This window comes from Exophiala dermatitidis, assembly GCF_000230625.1.
Source record: "Exophiala dermatitidis NIH/UT8656 unplaced genomic scaffold supercont1.5, whole genome shotgun sequence".
Taxonomy (NCBI): Eukaryota; Fungi; Ascomycota; class Eurotiomycetes; order Chaetothyriales; family Herpotrichiellaceae; genus Exophiala; species Exophiala dermatitidis.
Window position 1 is genome coordinate 3,013,993 of NW_008751650.1, and position 22,145 is coordinate 3,036,137.

At 52.3% G+C, this 22,145-nt stretch overlaps 10 protein-coding genes across 11 annotated transcripts; 5 read left to right on the plus strand and 5 right to left on the minus strand.

Annotated features, from left to right (window-relative positions):
* Positions 1-351: 351 nt before the first annotated feature.
* Positions 352-3,528, plus strand: HMPREF1120_06641 (uncharacterized protein; the record flags this gene model as incomplete). The annotated part of the gene is made up of 1 exon (XM_009160849.1): positions 352-3,528. The coding sequence occupies one exon, from the start codon at positions 352-354 to the stop codon at positions 3,526-3,528; it is 3,177 nt and encodes a 1,058-aa protein (XP_009159097.1).
* HMPREF1120_06642 (uncharacterized protein) lies at positions 2,824-6,639 on the minus strand. Its single transcript, XM_009160850.1, has one exon. It carries the CDS (start codon positions 6,256-6,258, stop codon positions 4,225-4,227), a length of 2,034 nt encoding a protein of 677 aa, XP_009159098.1. The 5' UTR covers positions 6,259-6,639; the 3' UTR covers positions 2,824-4,224.
* Positions 6,640-6,860: 221 nt separating this feature from the next.
* Positions 6,861-8,704, plus strand: HMPREF1120_06643 (aspartyl-tRNA(Asn)/glutamyl-tRNA (Gln) amidotransferase subunit B; the record flags this gene model as incomplete). Its single annotated transcript, XM_009160851.1, has 2 exons — positions 6,861-7,176; positions 7,230-8,704. The coding sequence occupies 2 exons, from the start codon at positions 6,861-6,863 to the stop codon at positions 8,702-8,704; spliced, it is 1,791 nt and encodes a 596-aa protein (XP_009159099.1).
* A 610-nt stretch (positions 8,705-9,314) lies between these two features.
* HMPREF1120_06644 (uncharacterized protein) lies at positions 9,315-11,803 on the minus strand. The gene is made up of 3 exons (XM_009160852.1): positions 10,330-11,803; positions 10,185-10,273; positions 9,315-10,125 (listed from the first exon to the last, which is right to left on the minus strand). The coding sequence occupies exons 1-3, from the start codon at positions 10,420-10,422 to the stop codon at positions 9,489-9,491; spliced, it is 819 nt and encodes a 272-aa protein (XP_009159100.1). The 5' UTR covers positions 10,423-11,803; the 3' UTR covers positions 9,315-9,488.
* Positions 11,804-12,183: 380 nt separating this feature from the next.
* HMPREF1120_06645 (uncharacterized protein) lies at positions 12,184-12,807 on the plus strand (the record flags this gene model as incomplete). The annotated part of the gene is made up of 1 exon (XM_009160853.1): positions 12,184-12,807. One exon carries the CDS (start codon positions 12,184-12,186, stop codon positions 12,805-12,807), a length of 624 nt encoding a protein of 207 aa, XP_009159101.1.
* Positions 12,808-12,852: 45 nt separating this feature from the next.
* HMPREF1120_06646 lies at positions 12,853-14,168 on the minus strand. Of its 2 annotated transcripts, XM_009160855.1 has the most exons (2): positions 13,707-14,168; positions 12,853-13,610 (listed from the first exon to the last, which is right to left on the minus strand). In XM_009160855.1, exon 2 carries the CDS (start codon positions 13,518-13,520, stop codon positions 12,999-13,001), a length of 522 nt encoding a protein of 173 aa, XP_009159103.1. In that variant the 5' UTR covers positions 13,521-13,610; positions 13,707-14,168; the 3' UTR covers positions 12,853-12,998. The 2 variants fall into 2 exon arrangements, with proteins under 2 accessions (XP_009159103.1, XP_009159102.1); XM_009160854.1 differs by having other exon boundaries at positions 12,853-14,168.
* An 826-nt stretch (positions 14,169-14,994) lies between these two features.
* Positions 14,995-17,973, plus strand: HMPREF1120_06647 (PAS/PAC sensor hybrid histidine kinase; the record flags this gene model as incomplete). The annotated part of the gene is made up of 1 exon (XM_009160856.1): positions 14,995-17,973. One exon carries the CDS (start codon positions 14,995-14,997, stop codon positions 17,971-17,973), a length of 2,979 nt encoding a protein of 992 aa, XP_009159104.1.
* HMPREF1120_06648 (uncharacterized protein) lies at positions 16,611-18,977 on the minus strand (the record flags this gene model as incomplete). The annotated part of the gene is made up of 3 exons (XM_009160857.1): positions 16,611-17,985; positions 18,037-18,270; positions 18,323-18,977. A coding segment is annotated over one exon (314 nt), but the record flags the coding sequence as incomplete, so codon positions are not given.
* A 323-nt stretch (positions 18,978-19,300) lies between these two features.
* HMPREF1120_06649 (arginase) lies at positions 19,301-20,401 on the plus strand (the record flags this gene model as incomplete). Its single annotated transcript, XM_009160858.1, has 1 exon — positions 19,301-20,401. The coding sequence occupies one exon, from the start codon at positions 19,301-19,303 to the stop codon at positions 20,399-20,401; it is 1,101 nt and encodes a 366-aa protein (XP_009159106.1).
* On the minus strand, positions 20,362-22,140 carry HMPREF1120_06650 (uncharacterized protein). The gene is made up of 2 exons (XM_009160859.1): positions 21,749-22,140; positions 20,362-21,666 (listed from the first exon to the last, which is right to left on the minus strand). Exons 1-2 carry the CDS (start codon positions 21,994-21,996, stop codon positions 20,718-20,720), a joined length of 1,197 nt encoding a protein of 398 aa, XP_009159107.1. The 5' UTR covers positions 21,997-22,140; the 3' UTR covers positions 20,362-20,717.
* Positions 22,141-22,145: the final 5 nt, after the last annotated feature.

The window sequence follows — 22,145 nt, forward strand, 5'->3', positions numbered from 1 at the left end:
CTATCACGGGAGAGAATAAAAGAAACCTCGTCTGACAACTTGTTCCGGGGTAGAACCAGCGACAGTTCTGGAGCATCCCGCTGTCAGACGAAGTTAGTATAGGTCGGTATCTCCCAGAGGCTCTAACACGCTTAAAACAACGCTAGGCTGCTAATGGCTTTTGGCAGGCGTTACTGCCACCAATGACAATTGGCCATTATATTTGTTTCACCATCAGTCTCAAAGAGCCTCATTGATGTAAAACTATCAACCACTTTAACACCCTCAGGCTCACCTTTTGCATGTTCTTACTCCTCTTCTGCTCCTCAAGATCATGCAGGAATATAAATCATAGCACGTTGTGCCGGGAAGATGCCGTCTTTTACCATTGAGGCAGAGGGTGAACGGAACCCGCTAACCAGAGAGCTGATCGTCGCAACACTCACAAATGCTTCTCACTCGGATGCCCAGGCTTTGAAGGTCGCTACTCAGCAGATCGGCAACTGGGAGAAGGTACCGGGCTATTATTCACTTCTTCAAGATGTCTACGGCGATCTGTCACTCAACAACGATGTCCGCTTCCAAGCCATCATTCAGCTCAAGAATGGCATCGACAAGCACTGGCGGAAGACGTCCTTCAATGCGATTGACAAATGTGAAAAGGAACAGATCCGTACAAAAGCAATTGAATTTGGTGTCCGCGAGCCAGTTCCCGTTCTTGCATTGCAGAACGCTTTGATGCTGGCCAAAATCGTCCGCTGCGATTTCCCACAGGATTGGCCTAATGTCATCACAATCGTGACCGAGCATATCCGAGCTGCTAAGCAAGACCAAGCTTCCGGCCTGTACACCTCTAACGTCTTGACCATCATTTTACAGGTCATTAAAGAACTTGCTTCAGGCCGTCTACAGCGAACAAAGAAAAGTCTGCAGCAGGTGGCCAATGAACTCCTCCAGGAACTCGGCACTCTCTACGTGAGCCTGGTCACCAGAGCACAACTTGACTCGGCGCAGCCAGATCTTACCAGTGCTCGTAACAGTCATTCCGCCCTCAAGACCTTGAGGCGTCTTCTGGTGGTAGGGTTTGAGAACCCCCACCGTGACCAAGATGTCGCAGAGTTCTGGAACCTTTTGCAGACACACCAGCAAACCTTCTGGACTGCCTACCAGCAGAGTCATCCTGGCGAAGTGCAGATTATGCTGCGGAAACATCTCCTCCAGCTGGCAAAATTATATCTTGACATGGCTCGCAACCATCCAGCTTCGTTTGTTCTACTGGGCTGCATGGATATTCTCAATCATTCGTGGAACATCATCAGCCAGAACGACGCGAAAACGGCGTTGAGTGCTACCTTTGACTGGAATGTGTATCGCAGCGGCGATGCTAATGAAGAATCACCGAATGAGAAACTCTCCTTAAAAGCGCTACTACTATTTCGAGCATGTCTGAAAATGGTATTTAATCCCGTGCAGACGTTCAAATATCAAACTCCGCAGGACAAGGAGGATCGCAAAGCCGCTGTGGATTATGTGAAGAACACCATTCTGACAGAAGATTTCGTGGTCAGACTCATGGAGATCTTGGTGACGCAATATTTTGTACTGCGGCCTAGTGATCTTAGGGACTGGGAGCAAGAGCCCGACGAGTGGGAGAGACGAGAAGAGGAAATTGCAGATGCGTGGGAGTTTTCGATCCGGTCTTGTTCCGAGAAGCTTTTCCTTGACCTAGTCATCAACTTCAAGGAGTTGCTTGTCCCGCGATTACTCGAGGTATTTCACCAATATGCGAATACGTCCAACACCAATGTCCTGCTCAAGGACAGCTTGTACTCAGCCATCGGTATTGCAGCAGCCTGTCTCGAGGATGTGCTTGACTTCAACACATTTTTAAGGACAACGTTGGTGCCTGAGGTGCAGATGAACCATCCAAACTACAACATCCTCCGACGCCGTACCGCGATCCTCCTCGGCCAGTGGGTGCCGATCAAACCGGAAACACTCGACCGGGTAGCTGTCTACCAAATTTTCACGCACCTCCTCTCTGTCAATGAGCCACTTAATGACCATGTTGTCAGGGTTACTGCTGGCCGCCAGCTGCGGCTTGTCCTTGAACCATTCGAGTTCAACTTTTCCGATTTCCAACCATATGCCACCCCGTTACTGCAAAGTTTAATGTCACTCATCGCTGAGACAGAATTATCCGAGACTAAAATGGCGCTCTTGGAGACGGTCCGGATTGTCGTGACCAAGCTCGAGGGCCACATCGAGCCATACGCAGCAGGAATCATGGCTATGCTGCCACCGTTATGGGCAGAATCTGGGGAAGAACACCTCATGAAGCAAGCCATCCTGACCATGATCACTGCCATTGTGACCAGCCTAGGGCAGAAAAGTCTTTCTTATCATAACGCCATCCTCCCAATCATCCACGACTCGGTGCAACCAGAATCAGAGGCCATTGTGTATCTGCTAGAAGAAGCGCTCGACCTGTGGATGGCGATCTTGCAACAAACACCGACACAACAGGCGTCACCCGAGCTGCTCGCGTTGTCACAGTCGTTGCTTCCATTGCTTGAAATGGGTAGCGACCTGCTGAGACAGACGCTTGAAATTGTCGAATCCTACACCATCTTGTCACCCGCGACTGTGCTCGCACCAACCTTCCTGGGCCCATTGCTCACCTCCTTGAAATCACTACTGTCAATGCTCTCTTCTAATCGCGTACGAGACGCGTCTCTTGGACCTCACGTGGTTGAGAATCTTATCGCCACCATATCGATAGAGTCGTACTCTGCATTGGATCCGCAGCAAGCTCTGACCCACGTTCTCGAGTCGATGCTCAGTACCGGCTATCTTCCAGCCCTTCTCGAACTACTGAAGGAAGCCTACGAATACCATCAACACCCCCGACCGAACGTCCGACCTCCTGATATCATCGGACCCGGTGAAACCAGCCTGTTCACTCTCTTGTCCCGCATTGCACTTTTGTCTCCAGATAAACTGGTCCAAGCGGTCACGGCTACCAACGTCACATCCACGGTCACTCCCACCGCCACCACCAAATCAACGGAATCCACGACGGTCCCTGCAATCCACTGGCTACTCATCGAATGGATGTATCAGATCGACAGCATAGGCGACGTTCTGCGCAAGAAACTGCAAGTCCTGGCCTTGACCAACTTGCTGACCGCGACAACTCCACCTTTCCCGCAACTGATGTTTGAACACCTCCAGTCCCTGCTTACGATCTGGACGGACATGGCCGTTGAGCTGCGCGAGGAGGCCGCCGACGAAAGCGAGGGCGACTACCTCTGGCATAACAAGCTAGGCGATGTCCCTGAGTGGCCGGACGCGACCCCCGAAGACGGCCGCAAGCGAGCTATCAGCAACCAAGATCCGATCTACACGATCAACATCCGGGTGTTTATCGCCTCCACTCTGCGCCACGTTATGGACCAGGCCGGCGGCCCTGCAGCGTTTGAGCAAGAGTGGTTGAGTCGAGTCGACTCGGCCGTCCTCAAGGCTTTTGTGGACTTGAAATTACTATGAGAGATGCCACGTTTGACCGGCGCCCCATAATGGATCATTCATGGGTTGCCAGTTGTTCTCCACCTATGTGAGCTGGCCAGGGCATCAAGACCAACAATAGTCACGCCGTTTGCGGCCAGCCTGGTGAAAGTGGTGTAAATTAGCAGCTGAGCACTGCTATGGTCAACTGAATCACAGTGATGGTGTATGAGTAGTCCCCTTTGGAAGAGATCGAAGATGTCTTTGTCCAGATCCGAAGCAGCACTAGGATTAAATCATCAATTACTCGACGCTGACTCTATCAACAGCTTGCAGGATTGACGACGTTGGCAATCGAAGGGACGACATGTGTGTATGATACGGGACATCAGTGACTACAGGCACCTAATTGCTGGGCACAGAGTACTAATATAAGGTACTGGCGCCCAAGGTGGTCTTTCAGGGACAAATCACAATGTACTCTAGTCACCCATCGAGTTCTCTCCGCCCCCACTTGATGGTCACATAGGCTTTGTTTTTCTCCGATACCATCGAGCTTCTCAGTTAGAGCACGCCATGCCAGGCTGAAGAGCAATTCGAGGTACTAGAGACCTTGAAAGGGGAACGGAACAAAAGCAGATTCTAATCCAGGTCGCATCATCGTAAAAACCATCCAAGCAAGGCGGTACAGTAGTAGCGCTACCACAATATTGCTTACAAACAGCTCTAAGACTAAGACTAAGAGGCATTCTTTATAGTCGGCGCCTTCTTCAACCCCACATGATACCGCATAAATAAAGTATCAATGAAATGATCATGCCTAATCCCCGGCGGTTTAGCCCTGGCAAATTCATCCAGCGCATCTTGCGGCCGATACCCCATTCTTTCAATGAGGTAACAAGCAATAAAGAATCCCGTCCGATTATATCCATAGTGGCAATGAACACCGATAGCCTTTTTCGTGTTTTTATTATCCATTTCTGCCCGAAGGCGATCGACAAGAGCAATAAACTCTGCAACTTCCACAAGCGTGGGGGGGATTTTGCTCACGGTCGGGAATTTATGGTACTCGATGCCGCCGCGCTCGAGGGCTTTGGTGTCGTAGACAGGACTGTCGTGGGAAATGTCGATGACGGCGAAGATCTTGTCGCGCCACTTGCGGACGAATACGGAGGGTGTGTGTTCTTCGTCCTGCTCGCGGAGTGTCTTTAGGGCCCGGAACAAGCCGTCGGGGCCGATGGGGCCTGAGACCGGCATTACTTTTTTCCATTTCTCGAGATTCTTCACGTCCCATTTTCCGGAGGTTGTGAGTTGTTGGAGTTGCCAGCCCAAAGATAGTTGGGGTGATACGTAGCGTGCTAGAAAGTCTTCGATTAGACCTGCGACGGTCCGGTATGTTGAGTGGTCGTACATGAGGGCATGGGCTGCTGGAGCGGGGAGGATGGCTGTTTTCACAACGGTCGAGTTGTGGCTGGATATTTCGCTTGTTGAGGGTTGGGTTCCGTATTGGGCGTCGCTTGCTTTTGGTTCTTCTTTTGTGGGTGATGAGGTTGTTTCCGTTGCAGGAGGTTGAGGAGTAGTAGATGGGCTTTGGTCCGCATTACCACTGTCGGGGCTTGTCACTCTGGTGTTGGATATGGGTAATGAAGAGGAAGTGGTTTCATTGACATCGTCTTGGTCTATCTGTAGTGGTTCGCCGTTCGAAGCAAGTTCTGGTAATTCTGATTCTGACGATGAAAGGTCCGATGAAGAGTCGCTGGCTGATTCGGCTACCGGCACTGTTTTGCTTTGCGACGTTGCATCCTCGATCGGCTCCGCGGGCCGCTGGAGGAAGGAGATGATCTTGGTCACTTCTCCCGGCTTGGTCACCGTGTCTGATTCTCCTGCAATTAAGAACAGAGGCACCTGGATCTTCTCCCATACTTCTTTTCCTGGTAGACCTCCGTGTGGGGTCCCTGAGGCATCGTATCGCGGTAGACATCCTAGAGCTGACCGCTTCCAGACTGGTGTTTTGTAGCCTTTGTTGAATGATAGTTGCAGACGTCGGAGGTCTACTCCAGCCGCTTTGCCGGCCATTCTCTCCACGCTTCTTGACTTGACTCCTCCTCTCCTATCCAACATCCGGAAAATATCAAGCACCGCATCAGGGAGCGATAAGAATCGTCGAGCCGAAGTCACCTCCGATGGTGATGGCGGTGTAGCCTTTGGGCAGATCACGATCATCGCTTCCACGGTAAAAGGGAGGGATTCGTCTATGGAGAGCTTTGCAGCTATCGAACAGCCCATGCTGTGTGCAACGAATACCACTTTCTGATGTCCGTGCTCACGACATACTTGCTCGATAGCTGTCCGCCAAAGCGCGGTGAAGGCGTCGAAGGTGTAGGCCTCGAAGTCCTTGGGTGCAAACTCTGACATGCCATGGCCAGGCAATTCTATGCCAAAACACGGAGCAACGTTCACCAGGCTGTTCAAGATAGGTGCAAATTGAGGCAGGGAGCCACCCAGTCCATGTATGAATACCAGCAAAGGTAAGTCTGCAATGGCCTGGAGCTTTTGAGCATGGGCATGTGGATGGTAAAATGTCCTGATTGCAGGGTATTCGGCATGTTCTGTCCTGTACGATTGCATGGTCGAATGCTCGTGTAACATGGCGACGTCGCTTTCTGACGGTCTTTGATCATCCTGAGCCTTCTTGTTTGCGAAGATGAATGATCGCGTGTAATAGAGAGCACCCGCACCCAGGACCACCCCGATGATTGCGGGTACTGCCATCTCCGCCAGCTATGCCAGCCGCCCAACGACTCAGCAGACTGACGGCCTGACAATAACTGGAAAGACTTGGGAATGCGGTGACGGTGACATAGAGCCTATCTCGTTCTTCAACCGAGAGCTCTGTTGACGTTGCAGGGAGATAAAAGAGCCACCGGATAGCAGTCAGTTCATGCCAGAGCCAATACACTTGTCTAGCAAAACACGAACAGATTCGAGAGATATGTCAAGGTGTAACAATAGACCCAACAAAAAGAAGTACCTGGCAGTGCTAGCTCTGGAAAGAGCCACTTGCTGGCGTGTACAGTAAAGTCCTGGATTCGTGTATGTCGGTAAGTCAAGAAGAACGATCTTCGTGAACTTGATATGGGCTTTGATCAGACATGTTTGGCTGTTGATGTTGGATCTGAGATTTCCGGATTATAGTTAATCCCGGCTGCTTGCCCGGCGGAGTAAACCAACTGCAGACGAACTTTCATAGCCGACATTCGCGAGGTCCGAATGGTTCAAGTTGTATGCACGAGTCTCCGCGACCTTTAATCTCACACAACTCTCCATAACGATTCCTCTGGCCGTCCCGCCGATGCTGGGGATCCCAACGGCCTATGCAGCAAAGATGGATGAGTCGGACTCTCCATCACTGTTCGCGTTGGCGCGGCGCAACGTGGAGTCGCCGTGATGGCTCGATTCTACAGTCGCAACGATTGTTCAGGCCGTGGGCAAGACAATTCCACTATAGCAACCTGCTATGGAAGGACGACAATGCTCCACTCCGCAAGGAGTTGAAAGATGCTGCAAAGGCCGCGCGAAAGGCTTCAGTGACTCTCCCACATGAAAGCCCCGACATTCTCCCAGTTTGGGAGCTAACGGTCGGCATTGAAATCCACGCTCAGCTCAATGCAGCACGAAAGCTCTTTTCATGTATATATCTACAGTTGTCCCTTTTCAGGCATGTCCCACTGACTCGTCTCTAGCCGCCGACACCTATCCGACCACAGTGCCCAACAGCAGCATATCTGCATTCGATATAGCCTTGCCTGGCAGTCTGCCCGTTTTCCAGCCGGCGGTCATCTTGCCTGCTCTTCGCGCAGCGGTCGCCTTGCAATGCACAGTACAGACAAGGAGCACGTTTGATCGCAAACATTATTTCTACCATGATCAGCCTGCCGGGTACCAGATCACACAATACTACAATCCTTTCGCTGTCCGCGGCCACGTGCTCCTCACAGAAGAGGACGGGCTCGAGCCAGGCCGGCAAGTCGAGGTCAACATCAAACAAGTCCAACTGGAGCAGGACACGGCCAGAAGCCAGGAAGAAGACGGCACGACAACACTGATCGATTTCAACCGCTGCGGGCAAGCTTTGATTGAGATAATCTCCCTTCCGGACATACACTCTCCGCGAGAAGCCGCAGCGTACGTCCGCAAAGTACAGTCGATGCTGTATGCCGTCGATGCCGTCACCACGGGGATGGAACAAGGGGGGCTCCGCGCCGACGTCAATGTCTCGGTGCGCCGTCGAGGCGCATCCAATGCTGGGGGATTGTCCTACGCCGGGGTGACCGGATTAGGGCAGCGCACGGAGATCAAGAACCTCAGCACGTTCAAGGGCATTGAGGATGCGATCAAGGCCGAGCGAGATCGACAAATCAAAATCCTGGAAAGCGGCGGAGTTGTCGAGGGAGAAACCCGCGGATGGTCCATGACCAAACCCACCGAGACACGCCGGCTGCGCGGCAAAGAAGGCGAAATCGACTACAGATACATGCCAGACGCAGATATCCCACCACTGTACATCGGGGCCGATCTGATCCGCTATATCCGCAACACTCTGCCGCCGTTGCCCACGGATCTTGTGAGAATGTTAGTCGACGACTATGGTCTTTCGGACGTTGACGCCAAAACGCTAGTGACACTCGACGACGGCGACCGCCTGACCTACTTCCAGGAAGTCGTCGCAGAGCTGGCCTGGATAGACGTTCAAGGGACGCCGCAAGTCGAACTCGGGTCCATGGCGGCGAACTGGGTCTTGCATGAGCTCGGGTCGCTCTTCTCGACCCACGAAAGGCAGTGGTCCAGCAAGGCCGTCCCGTTCGACGTTATGGCCGAAATCATCCATCGACTGCGCGAGAAACAAATCACCGGCGCATCGGCGAAACAGATCTTAAAGCTCGTCTTCAACGGCGACAAGCGGCCCGTGTCACAGATCATCAGGCAGGAGGACCTTGCATTTTCCGAAATGTCTCAGGATGAATACCGCGCCATTGCAAGCGAGGTCGTCAACAAATTCCCCCAGCATGTCAAAGATATCGTCGAAAAGGGCAAGATGGGAAAGCTGCAGTTCCTCATGGGTCAGATGATGAGGCATCCCCGTCGTGGCGATATGCGAGCCCCAGAGGTCGAGAAGGCACTGCGGCATGTCATGTCCTTGGAGGAGGGCAAAAAGTGAGGCATACCCTAGCATTGGGATCTCTGAAGACGGGAACCTGAAGGGTTGGTTGGTTGGACGTCCTATTCTATGCCACCACGCAATTATACTGCATACTACTAGTAGGCCGTTAATATAGAATCCCACACCATTGTTATTGTGCTACTAGTCCGATGCACTGGAATCAAATCGACCCCCATAGCACCTCTGAATCGCGCCAGCCTCGCCTCAGACTCCCAAAATATATTGTTCTTGAGGAGATGAAAATATAATACTATAGGGCTTCTCAAAAGACATCCACTACTACTACTACTACAGAAGTAGCAGGAGTAAGACCCCAGCAGTACTAGTACTGTACTAGTATTTGCCGACGGCAGTGAGTTGATGCCTGCCAGTGCCAACCGACTGGTAATCAATCAGTTCCGAGTGGATCTCGTAGGCTGCCGGAATTCCTTTCTCCATGTCTGCCAGTGCAGTATTGCAGTGCCATCATGATGCCAGCGTCACGCCGGAAATGGGGTTGCGGTTCCAGCGTCATGGCAGTAGACCGATCCTCATTGCTGCGTTTACCGTCTACATGTCGTGATCGTGGAGCGACTGTGCTTAAAATGTCCGACTTTCGACAGAGAAAGGAGATCCGCAATTTATATGCATTTTGTACATTCTACTTTTGAGTAAAAAGTGTACAGCGGAAGCCGCCAAAATACAAATTCACTTCGGAATTCCACCAGCGCCAGCCGCGTATCATTCAGCATTTGAACAGCTTGTGTCATGGACCTAAAACCTTGCAGTAGTGGTGACCGCATCACGAGCGGTTTGTCAAAGTTCCTGTCCAAGGCGGTAAATAGCAATCGCTCATGGTGGCTCGCATATCTTGGAAGGTTTTAATGGAGATCGGGGGTGCCGGGGTAGTAGTATCCAAAAGGACATCGACGTCTGGGTAAAAGTTGAAGCCCCGGTCGTGCCGACCAGGGACTGTTTGTTGAGGGTCTAAATGTTTTCTCGACCAAGGACTTTGCAGCAGGCCGTCGATTTGAGAACACACATAGGAGAACTGCTCACACATGTCCAGCTCCTCTGGGGTGGTAGGGTCTTCACCGGAAGAGATGGTGCTAAAACTGGACCTTTGGCCCTGCGCCGCCGACTTTCGATCCCCTTGCTGCGGAGTGACCGGCTCGGCTGGGGGTGAGATGGGTTGGACATCCCTTGACTTGGGCACCCGCATTGTCTCGGGTAGAGGCTGCGCTGGCTTCCTGGCTGCCTGGGACGACAGAGGCTCATCCAAGTCGGGAACCACCAGGCCCAGGCCACGGAGGATTTCGTCTGTCGTAACATAGCCTTTCGATTCATCGCATACGGTGCCTGGGAAGCCCGTTCTCCTCCGTGAAGCCCAGTAGAGCCGCTGCAGAGCCTCCTCTGTCACACTTTGCATTCGCCAGTAACTAGACAGACGAGTTAGCGCATTGCCACCTCTGTGGACGTTTGGAAACAGTGGACATACTAGTTCCTGGCTTCCCTGCCCCTTCTCGCTGTGTACTTGCAATCACTCTTACTCTGGTGACATGTCTTACATGTGAGATTGCCGTCACACTGTACTCGGTCAGGGAAAGAACAGATATCGTTCATTTAGCTTGTTCTCTGCTTACCTTTGCTTTCTTGACTCTGCATCGATCGCACGCGCGAGATGTTCTTCGGCTTGTTCCGTCGCCGGCCATTCCGGCATTCTTGGTCGTTGACATTGACTTTTTTGATATGCTGTTCCCCGCACAGTGATATTCTGGAGGTCCACAATTTGTCGTGCCTTGCTTTTTGAATCTTGCTGAAATAAGCCAGTTATCTTGAATCAGGGTCCAGGCTTTTCACTCAAGTTCTCCGACAGAAGTAAGTCGATGGTTGTGAAGTCTGGCGAATATTGCCTCAGAGATGAACAGTAACGTAATGAAGCGTGAGTCAAGTGGTGGTTGTCCAAATATACAAGCACATGCCGGTCCAAGGGATCGGCAAGCGTCCATGGTACCTCGTGGCGAACGCAACAATCTGGACCCGGACATTGTAAAGCTTTCACAGTTAGGGTGCTTTTGATGCTGTGCATCGAGTGATATGTGATGTCATGAGAGGGGATGTTTTAGACGCTGGAGTATTGCGAATTGGCTATCTGAGTTGGTGCCATTTGCACGGACTTGTTAGCATTCGACCTACACTTGCCCATTGTGTCCATCTACCGCATTGCATTGCGCCAGTTGCGGGAGTCGTGGAGAGATAATGGTGGCGGGAAGGTGGTTGAAGTCAGTTTCCGCCTTGCCATTATGGTGAATAGTGAGTGGGCCGAGACAAAGAGGTCGGCGTGCGAGCCTGGTAGGCTGTCGATTGCGAGCAACATTTGGGATAGCTCTGGCAATCGAGCAGCCGTCTGTCGAGCCGTCTGGTCGAGGACGGAGAATGCCGACTATCCAACAGGGGCGAGATTAGGCCGCCAACTGTCCGTCCCACTAGTACCTCGATACATGGCTTTGTAGCAGGATGCCATCAGCCTGGTTGGAACAAAGATATCGCAAGGCCCCCGGCACGGCAAAGTGTTTCTCAGAGAACGAACTTCCGCGGTTGACTCGGACCTGCCGTTCAGTGGAAACAGTTGAGCCCGCTTCAGGACTAGCTCTCGTAGTGTAGCCCGCGATCACTTTTTTGTTCAACGTCCGGCCAGTCGCTCGCCGGTGGAAATACAAACTCCGCCGCTTCTGCGAGATCTGACTTGCTGATCTTGGCCCCTTGGGCAAGTCTGCGAGGTGCAATGGCAGCGGCAAGTCCAGAGTGTGAGCGGAAGATGGCACTGACCTGTGGACGACGCCGGAAAACAACTCAGCTCGCCTGCTAGTACTACTACCGCATACTAGCGTAGACTCGCCGCGATGTCTTCTCTGTGATGGCCGTGCTCCCTCACAGACTTCGGATGCAACACCTACAGTAACAGTTCCACTGGCAGTGGAACGCAAGAATCCGTCCCTCATATTAACTCCAGCCAACCCCCGCATGCACATCCCCTGTCATCGTGTATCGCCTCTCCCACAGTACCCACGTCGGATTTACCGGAGCCACGCCATGCCCGGAGAAAACACCCCAACGTCTAACACCACCCGCATTAATAAATTGTACGTGAGGAAAATGTTGCCACCAGCTGCCGCCCGCTGGAGGGGATTGGCACGGCTGAAACGACCGGAGCCGCTGACGCATCGTCATGATACTCTCCGCATCGCCTCCAGATTTATTATCAAGGCGGAACCGAACACACTTTGAACTGAACAGTGAGTACCGTGAGCGATATTGACAACTTGAAGAGGCAAGCCAGATTGTGATGCTAAGTACGCTGAGCTGAACCCTAAACATCGTAACGAGAAAGGGTGGGATATGAGCTAGCCCTCACGGCCGACGTCTGTATCTTCATGGCCTCAGACAGCCCGGTGGCAACACAACACTCTCGCGTCTCCAGTGCGTGGCAATTCGACATGTCGCCGACCCACCATCTCCAGCCTACACTCTTTGACGATGAGCAGGATATATTCTCACAGCCAGAAGACTCCAGCCACGCTACCACCACCTCACCAACACCTGCGGACGAATTTCCTCACCGAACAGTGCGGCCTCATGAACTACACGCGCACTCGCCGCCATCATCCTCGTCTTCGCCGGGGAGTTTATTGTCACCAGTTGGCCCACAGGAGTCGATAGACGACCCATCCTCCAGCTACCTGCCCGCCGACCGACGGGAGACCTTGCGACGCCTGTCACTTGCCACGAATGATTTAGGCGGAGCCGACTCATATCGACCGCGGAACAGCCCTACAAGGCCCAGAAGAGCCAGCACAACACGGATCCAGCCCCGTGATGAGAAGCATGCTCGTGAGCTAGAGCTCAACCGGAAAGCCGCCACAAAGTGCCGCAACCGACAGAAGGCTTTTGTAGAAAATCTGCAAGAACGCTACCGGAAAGAGGAACGGAGGATGCACTTCCAGACATCTCTCGTCCATGCCTTGCATGATGAGGTTGTTGCTCTGAGGAACGAAGTCATGCGACAGAGCTTCTGCAGTTGCCGCTATATCCAACAAGCCGTCAGCCCAACTGTTCCATGACACGACTGGAAATGACCAAAGTACACGAATACAGAAAAGAACTGTGACCATTTGTATATGTTTAAATTATTACAGAGCCAGCGACAGCCATTTGTTGGTTGAAACGAATGCGAATGATATCCTTTGGAGTTCTACTGGTTTTGAGACAAGTTTTGATACAAATCTGGGTTGTTTCCCGTTCTATGGTGCTCTCACAGGTCTTTTACGAGCCATATAGTCGACTGGTCCCGGCCCTGTTCACCACTGGCGCTACCGTCCAGCACACGAGGGAACCTTTTAAATCCCATCCGGCGGTAAAACTGGCCGGCACCGTCATTCGAAGCCACCATCCCCAGATGCACACCACGGGCGCCCTTTTCGCCTGCTGTTTCGCAGAAGCGCTCAATCAATTGCCGGCCATACCCTTGTTTTTGATATCCAGGTAGAATGTCAATATGAAGATGAGCCGGCCGCTGCTGGAGCATTTCAGGGTATTCTTGATGGAGTAGCATATCCGGACTAAACATAATCTTCCTTAAAGCATTCGGCAAGTTTTCCGTCCACTCTGTGGAATCTTCATGACCAGGCTGCTCGAATCCCTGAGACCAGAGGTTCGGTATGTAGATTGCTTTGTACGCCTGCACAAACGAGTATGTGTCTGGCACGCCCAGCAGGTAGCCAACTGCATGACCCGTGCCGTCGTCAAGGACGAGGCAAGTGTCCGGCCGCAACATCAAATATGGTCGACACCAGATATATGAGGCATAATCGAGGACCGCGGGATCAGCTGCGTCTCGCAGATCTGGCGATGCCGTTTCGCGAAACTAGAACGACACCAATGTCAGAGAGCCAGGCCCCCGTAGACATAGGTCTAGAAACAAACAACGTGGACCATTGCGTCGCGGTCGGAATCATCATACAGACGTATGAAGGGCCTCATGGTGAAAGCCTAGCCTTTTTTGCGAAGGTCAGCCAGTGGTGGCTACGAGGCTAAGGGACTACTATCTCTTGTTGTACCACCACTGCCACCAACGTGGAAGAGGAGTCTTTCAACAGCTGCAAAGAAGTGACAGGCGAGGAGGTCTCCAGGTACTAGGTGGGTGCCTGGGAGTCTTGGGCATCGCCGCTTGTCGAGACTGTTGCATCCAGGCAACAAGCGTACAACAGTAGTCAAATAAAGGTGGGTTATTGATCGCCGCAAATCGCCCCAGCCTGATCCTTAGCCCTCGATCTGCAACCCCAGATTGCAGATGGGCCCGCCTTGCTGATCTTTGGACGACACTCAGCTTCCAGCTGTCTGGAGCACAAGGTATAGAATGTTGAACTAGTAGTATGTCAGCAGTTACTGCTGGCTCAATCAACGCGGCCAGTTGATATCACGCAGTGCACACGCCCAAAAGTGATGAGGGCGCTGCATTCCACCTGGTGGCTTCCCCCTGGTGGCACTCCCCCGCATAAGCGTTGTACCGCCAGATGCCCGTGTGAAGGCACTGCAGTGGTGCACTAATAATTAGCATTGGTTGTGGGAAGCCAAAATGCAGGGTCTCAACGGAGGCTTGCGCCCCTTCCTCGCAAATAATGGACCAAAGCTCCCATTCTAGGGCCCGGAGAAGAAAGCCACCAGCTACTAATCAACACCACGCAGCTTGGGGGCCAATGGTCAATGCAGACTATTGCAGCATATTAATTGCTGGCACAGTTGGTACTGCACATCCGAATCTCTGGTGGGATCCGAGCACCGGCATACCGCGCTCGCGAACACGGGCAAATTCGAGACCTGTCACTTCTTCACTGCAACTCGAACCTTGATCCTTTTCATTCAAAATTGCTTCTTGCATGCCGAAAGGTTGACTTCACCGAGTTCACCACATACACTGCTATCACATAACCTCCATCCATCTTTATCTGGCCTGACTGTCGCCATTCGTCCACGTCGGCTCCTACCGACGTACGCGCAGACTCTATCGATCTGGTCGGCCACCTTCATCGCAGCCCTGCATCGCTCCAGCTGGTCAATGTTCCGCATGGGCTTCGCAAAATGAGGCGGTTCGTTGCTACCGAGTCGCTGGTCTAAGAGAAGGGCAATACTATCGCAGAATACATTTCGGACGAGATGCACACCATGCCAGACTCATCCAAAGCCACAGATTGTCCTGATCCAAGAACACAATCGCTGGCTATCGAGCAAAAACCGTGACCTCAGAGACAATGGCGGACCAACGTCCGGCCGATGATGGCCTACGCCGTCTCGAACCCATTTGGAACTATGCCTTGATCGCGGCTTCCATCGCTGTATCGCTACTCGGCGCCTTTACCGCTACCCAGATGATGTGTCAAGCACGTACGGCTCGGTACTTTTCCGGCGTATTGGTGTGGACCATCCTGGGTAGCCTGACGTTTGGATTCTGTTCCATCTGGTGCCTACATTTTATAGCCACGCTAGCTTGCGAACTTGATGTGCGGGTCGGGGTAGATGTCTCTTTGACAATCTTAAGCGCGCTTCTCGCCGTTGGATTCACTTTCGCTGCGTTGGCCTTCGATTTGCTCCCAGACCGGTACGTCCGCCTTGTTAAAAGAGCAAAGTATAAGGCTGGTCGAGGGAGTAGGAAGGGCAAAGGAGGGAACACCACGCTGCCTCACGATGGCGATGCAAGCACAGACGCGCTGCTGGAGCCTTCCTCTTCAGAGATCACCGAAGATGAGGAGGTTATGGAAGATACCAATCTGCTCCCCGCTGATGTTCCCTCCGAGCAATCGGGTCGACCAGCCCGAGGCCGTGGCATGAGCCTAGGTCCTCTTGAAGAACATTTTACTGGGCCGAACAGAGCTTTCGTCACGCTTGAACCCAACAGGCCGCAATCTCTTTCACTGAGCAGGTCTCCTCAACCTGGAGGAAGGAAGCCATTTTATACACAGGTCGACTTGCTTGTTCATGAAGAGTCCAACGGCAATAGTGAAGGTTTTCCCAGGAGCTCAATGGATATCCACGCATCACCACGGTCATCTGCCACGCTGGGCTCAGAGGTCAGTGCGACGCTGAGCATACCCGAATTCATGGACTTCAAGCGCCCCCAAAGTGCAACTTCCTCTGCCACAGATGCAATGGCTGGCATTGCCGGGCTGATATATCATGGGGCGACTCCGCGAAACTTTTGCAAAGGGTTTGTTTGGTCTCTAGCTATTACCACCATGCACTATGTCGGTATTTTTTCTCTGAAGATACCACAAGGTTATGTCACCTTCCAGCCACTCATCGTTCTTCTATCGGCGGCAATCAGTTGGCTTGTCTGTACGCTGGGCTCCATTCTTATTCCCCAGATCGAGGTCAACCTGACCCAGCAGCTAGTGTTTTCTGTTGTTGCTGCGGCAGGTGTGGCAGCGATGCATTTTACTGGCATGTTCGCAACCATGATCTGGTCTCGAGCAGCCCCCAGTCAAGATCGCGGTTACCCCCCGAATCTGGCGGTCGCCGTCTCGTGCATCGCCATTGCGACTTGCATTTTTGCCAATGGGTTATTGGCTCACTCTGCCACCGTGGCGCGTAACAAGCTGGCCGAGGTGGTACAAACAAAGAGAAAACTTTGGGCGGCCATTGCACAGAGACAGAACGCAGAGGCTGCTGCCCACGCACGGAGCGAGTTCATAGCATCGGCTTCTCACGAGATTCGCACCCCCCTTCATCAGTTGCAAGGTTATAGTGATTTACTATCTCGCATTGAACTGAGCGACGAGGCGCGGCTTTTACTCTTAGCCATACAACAAGCAACCAGATCCCTTTCCATGATCACAGCCAATGTCCTGGATTGGTCGCGGCTGGAAAAGGGCGAGGCAGTATGCCGACCAACCAGTCTGGACCTTCGAAAAGTCTGTGAGTCGATCATTGCCATTCTGCCCAATAATCACGAAGAGGGAGGCACAGAATTGATGATTGTAGTTGGTCCCGAGGTGCCCACTTCTTTGTTCCTGGACGAGACTTACCTTCAGCGGATCCTGATGAATCTTCTTACAAATGCATTGAAATTCACACAGCGTGGATATGTCCTACTTTTGGTGGGAATGAGAGACAGGAATCTGAACATCACAGTTAAGGACTCTGGCCTCGGTATACCGGAAGCATTCCTACCACAACTGTTCGAGCCTTTCAAGCAGGCTCAGACTCGGGGCGCGGAAAGAGGAACAGGTCTCGGCCTGGCCATCATTCGACAACTGCTGGAGAAGATGCAGGGCACCATCGATGTTGAAAGTCACTGTCGGCTGCCGGATGACGTGGGGTTGGAAAAGTGTGGAAGTACGTTCATCGTCGAAATTCCCAATTTGGGACCCACCGGCACGCTACCACCACCGAGCTCAATAACATCCGACAAGCATGTATGCTTCTATGGTCCTCGTGATGGACGATTTTTTGAAGGCCTACAGCAGGCCTGGAGGGCATTTGGCTTTGAATTGGTACCAGGAGATGCTGATGCTACTGTGGCCAGCAGTTGGGGGTTTATCTGGACAGACCTTGTTTTCTTGCAAGCACATCCGACACTGCGCCACCGTTTAATGCACTTGCAGAACCAGCTGGTTCTGGTAACACACGACTCTCAATCGCTCTTGGACAGAACACTCGGATCTGTACCTCCAGCACATATTATCCCACTCCGACGGCCATTGATCTGGCACCGCATGATAGAGACCATCAACTCGGTTGTTAGATCAGGCCGGGCGTCAATCGACCGATTGGTCAGGTTTGCTCCAATGGTAGATGTGGTTGAGGACTCCGGAAGCGAACAATGTCAGGAGAACAAATTCATCAAAGAGTCGACCATACTTTTGGTGGAAGACAACAAAATCAACCAAAAGCTTGGTGTTAGGATGTTAGAGGCCCTTGGATACAAGGTTATCGTTGCCAACGATGGGCAGGAAGCGGTGGACAGTCTTGTCGAGAGGGATGAGGACATCGACCTCGTCTTGATGGACCAATCCATGCCACAGAAAGATGGCATCACGGCAACCAAGGAGATTCGCGAAATGGAGTCACTTGGGTCACTGTCTCGAAAACGTCCTATTGTCATGTTTACTGCAGTTGTTGGACCTGATGCTCAAGCCCTGTGCATATCGGCGGGGGCAGACGCCTTTCTGGCCAAGCCGTTGGCTCTTGCGAAGCTCGAGCAGACACTGAAAAAATTCCTAGGCCATGGTTGAACTTCTCTGGTACTGTCGAGGAGTATTAACCTACTAACCGAGCCACGGCTGAGCACGCCTTACCTGCTAGGCGTTGAGCATGCTGCTAGTCTCGCAACCTGTGACAGGAGGTCAATCCGCCATCGATCAATGGTCAAAAACCATGAGGCTTGTGGTGCAAGAATTGTTACACAGCATGCCTATAGTATATTCATCAACAGCAGGAGGCCGAATTCGGCGAAACTGGACAGAGACAACGCAAACAGAGCGGCTACTGTCGACGCGGCGCGGCGTCATCTGCCGAGGGCGGCGCCCAGGCTTTGGGGTTAGTAGCTGAGTGAGACAGATCCCACGCCCGAAGGTAACTCACTGTGTAGTAGTATACCACTGTTTAGGAACACTGGCGCATACCGATTGGTATAGCACTAGTAGGCGACGAAATGTCGAATGAAAAAATTGTCGTTACGCAACTGAAAAGTCTCAGCCAGGTTGGCCATGTGATGCGAAAAGGATTTCCTCGGCATGGATTTTTGTTTTGGACTCTATTTCGTACGCCCCTTTTGAGCAGAATTTGATTCTGTTAGCATTCGATAAATTGACCTCGACAACAACTGTACTTAGGGGAAATGACGATGATAAGAGACGGAAGTCTTATCACTTAACGATCTAGCCTGATGTTACGGCGTCCCACCAATCCGGGTATTCCTGCGCTTAGGGGCGATGGCAGATCCGCGGCTGGCCGATGATGGCGTCGACGGTGGAGGCTGGATTGTGGCGGTTGGTCTCCACAGGTATCAGGATTCGAGGAGGGATGGTGTCAGCGATGTCGAGACTTGTCGAGGGAAGAGGTGCGGTTGTTCCGATTGATGGAGAGAAGAGACGTGTTTCAACAGGAGGACAATGTAGGATTGAGTTGGTAGTGGCATTGGTAGAGAGTGGTGAATTAAGAGTAGTGGGCGTTGAGCAGCGCAGCGCAGTCCGGCCGCATCGGAGTGATGTCGCTGACTGCGATTTTCTCATCATTCCTTCACGGACCTCATTGACATTCTCAAACCATCCTCTTAAACTATTTAATTATCCACTCTTTTCGCCCTGCCTGCGTTCATTCACTCTCTTGTCCTGTACATAGAATATAATCATATTGGGTTGCTCGGTCCCTTCACTGTCATTCTTACACTTGACATTTTTGTTTCCCGGTCCGTGTTGCATACTGGCTTGTGCTCGGGTACAAAGAAACAAAACAACCATCGCCGCCATCCTCGCTTTCTCCTTTGTCCGAGTCCTCCTGGCATATTCGTCCCTCTCCAAGTGAATTGAATCCTATATATCGCACAGCGACCTCGCCAAAATGCAACCCAAAGCGCCTGAAAAGACGTCCCCTGCGACCGACGCCAACGGGCAGCAAACCAATGGCACCAACAACCACACGTCCAACGGCAACGGCTACAGCTCCGAAACATCTTCCTCTTCATCTCTATCTCCATCGACGATCCGGCAAAAGTTCCTCTCGAAACCCTCCGACCTGGGCGTCGTCCTAGTCGGCTTCTCCGGCGGCCAATGCAAAGAAGGCGTAGACGCAGCACCCACCGCCCTCATTGAAGCCGGCCTTTTGGACCAACTGCGCGATGAACTAGGCTACAACCTCCACGGCGACAACAGCGTACACAACTACAACGAGATGCGGCCCGCAAACGACCCACCGCACCGGGGGATGAAGAACCCGCGCGCCGTGTCCGCAGTGACTGAGAAACTCGCAACACAAGTCTACGAACAAGCACGTGAGGGCCGAATGGTTTTGACTCTCGGCGGAGACCACAGCATCGCAATCGGCACGCTTGCAGGCACAGCGAAGGCGATTCGCGAGCGCCACAACGGCCGCGAAATGGCTGTCATCTGGGTCGACGCGCACGCGGACATCAACACGCCTGAAACATCTGATTCCGGAAACGTGCACGGCATGCCAGTGGCCTTTTCCACGGGTCTGGCGACGTCCAAGGAACCAGGCATTTTCGACTGGTTGACTGAAGAGCAACGTGTCAGCCACCGCAAACTTGTCTATATTGGTCTCCGGGACGTTGACCGCGGCGAAAAGAAGATTCTGCGGGATAATGGGATCAAGGCGTTCAGTATGCATGATATTGATCGTCATGGGATTGGTCGTGTTGTGGAAATGGCGCTTGCGCATATTGGGTCCGATACTCCGATTCATTTGAGCTTTGATGTCGATGCCCTCGACCCAATGTGGGCTCCGAGTACGGGTACGCCTGTCAGAGGTGGCTTGACGTTGAGAGAGGGTGATTACATTGCCGAATGTGTGCATGAGACTGGCCAGTTGATTGCTATGGATTTGGTCGAGGTCAATCCTTCCCTTGAGGTTGCGGGCGCTTCGGAGACGGTGAGGGCGGGTGTTAGTTTGGTTAGGTGTGCTTTGGGAGATACTTTGCTTTGAGCGAAGAAAAATAAATGATTTACGGCACAGTACCTTGTCGGGCGCTGCATGGCATGCTTGAAACTTGAACTGGGGTAGAAAGAATATGAACATAAATCAATCGGTACGTCTACGTCTACGTTTACGGTTGATTGAGCCTCGGCCACCTGTGTTGTCCTTGCCTTCTTTTTTTGGCTCTCAAAAAGTCCACGCTTGGGTTTCAAACGTCCTTAGAAGTCACAGAATTGGAGTAATTAATCGCACGACGTGGGATAGAAGTGAACATCTTGAAAGCAAATGACATTGACTTAGAGTGTTTGGCCAGGTTGTCCCGTCTCTACCACTTCTTCGGGGCAGAGACAACAGTGCGCGAAAACGTTGCACTCGCCAGCTCAAGCTTTTTCTGTCGTTCACGCGCAACTATGCCTGTGCGATCGGTGACTGGCGTGGCGTTTGCGATCTGGTCGAAATCATCGTAGTCTTCCTCGGCCGAACCCGACTCGGCGTCTGATTCGACTAGATCAACCGGTTGTGGTTCTGGTTGGGTGGACAGCCCAGTCGTCGAGTTCAAGTTCGCCGGCGCATCTCCACCTCGGCTATGTTGTTGTTGTTGTTGTTGTTCGTCTTTCTTGGACATAGACTCGCTGAACGGCTTAGACGCCAGAATCTTCCGCCTAATCTCTGCCATTTGCGCCTCCTGTTCCTCTTCGTCTTCATCAGGCGGCAGATCCAGCGGGACTCCTTGCTGTGCGGGGAACTCGGTTGATTCCTCATCACCGTCACCGTTGTCGTCGCTGTCTTCATCCTCCTCTGAATCTGAATCCAAAACATCTCGTCTGTTCATATTCCCTCCAGCCCAATCATCCCCTCCGTCAACAGTGAGTCGACTCTCGGAATACTCCTTCTCCAATTTCGCCAACCAAGTCTCCTGCGCGGCCTTGATCTGTTCTTCATCCTGACACGCCGCATATCTCTTAAATAGCTGAGAATTGATTTCGAGGAACGGCTTTCCATAAGGAAAATGCTGTAACACAATCTCGGCCCAATCATGATGGCCGCAAATGGCGAAACAGGCGGCAAGTGCTTCGACGCAATTCAACCGCCAGGGTTTCCCATAGTTGACGGGGTTTGCGGCGACAAGATAAGGCAGAAGTCGTTCGCATTTACCTCCTATCCTGGACCACGGTACTTCTTGGACTCGTACCCATGAACATTCCACCACTGCAGCACCATACTGTTCCAGCAGTTCTCGATCTGCAGGCGACAGGACTTTCTTTGCATTGGGGCTAGATCAGAAGTAAAATATCAACCGGGCTGAACTCTAGAAGGAGATACACGCGGTGGATGATTAGAGTTAATGCAACTTACGAAATCACCACTCCTGGATATTTCTGGCCGATGGGGAGTTCTCGCATCAGGCCGAAATGCATCAGTCTCTTGCCGCTGCATCGTTTGGAATCGCAATGTCCAAAGTCCCAGCAGGCCGCTTTAAAAGGAGGCCGTTCATAGGCGCCGCCGTCTTCGCCGCCATCCCGAGGCGCGCGAGGGGTGTGGCGGGTCTTGGTTGAGTACTTTTTGCCTTTGGAGGAGTTGTTGTCTTTCTTGTGACGCACCATGTTGATGTAGGGAGAGTATTACTATAACGCTCTGAATATCCACAAAGAGGGTCGAGATCTATAGAAAATAGAAGAGTGCCTTTTGGTTATAACGTGAAGTGAACTTCAAGTTGAAGACCGCCACAGCACTGGGGTTCATTTGATCGGTA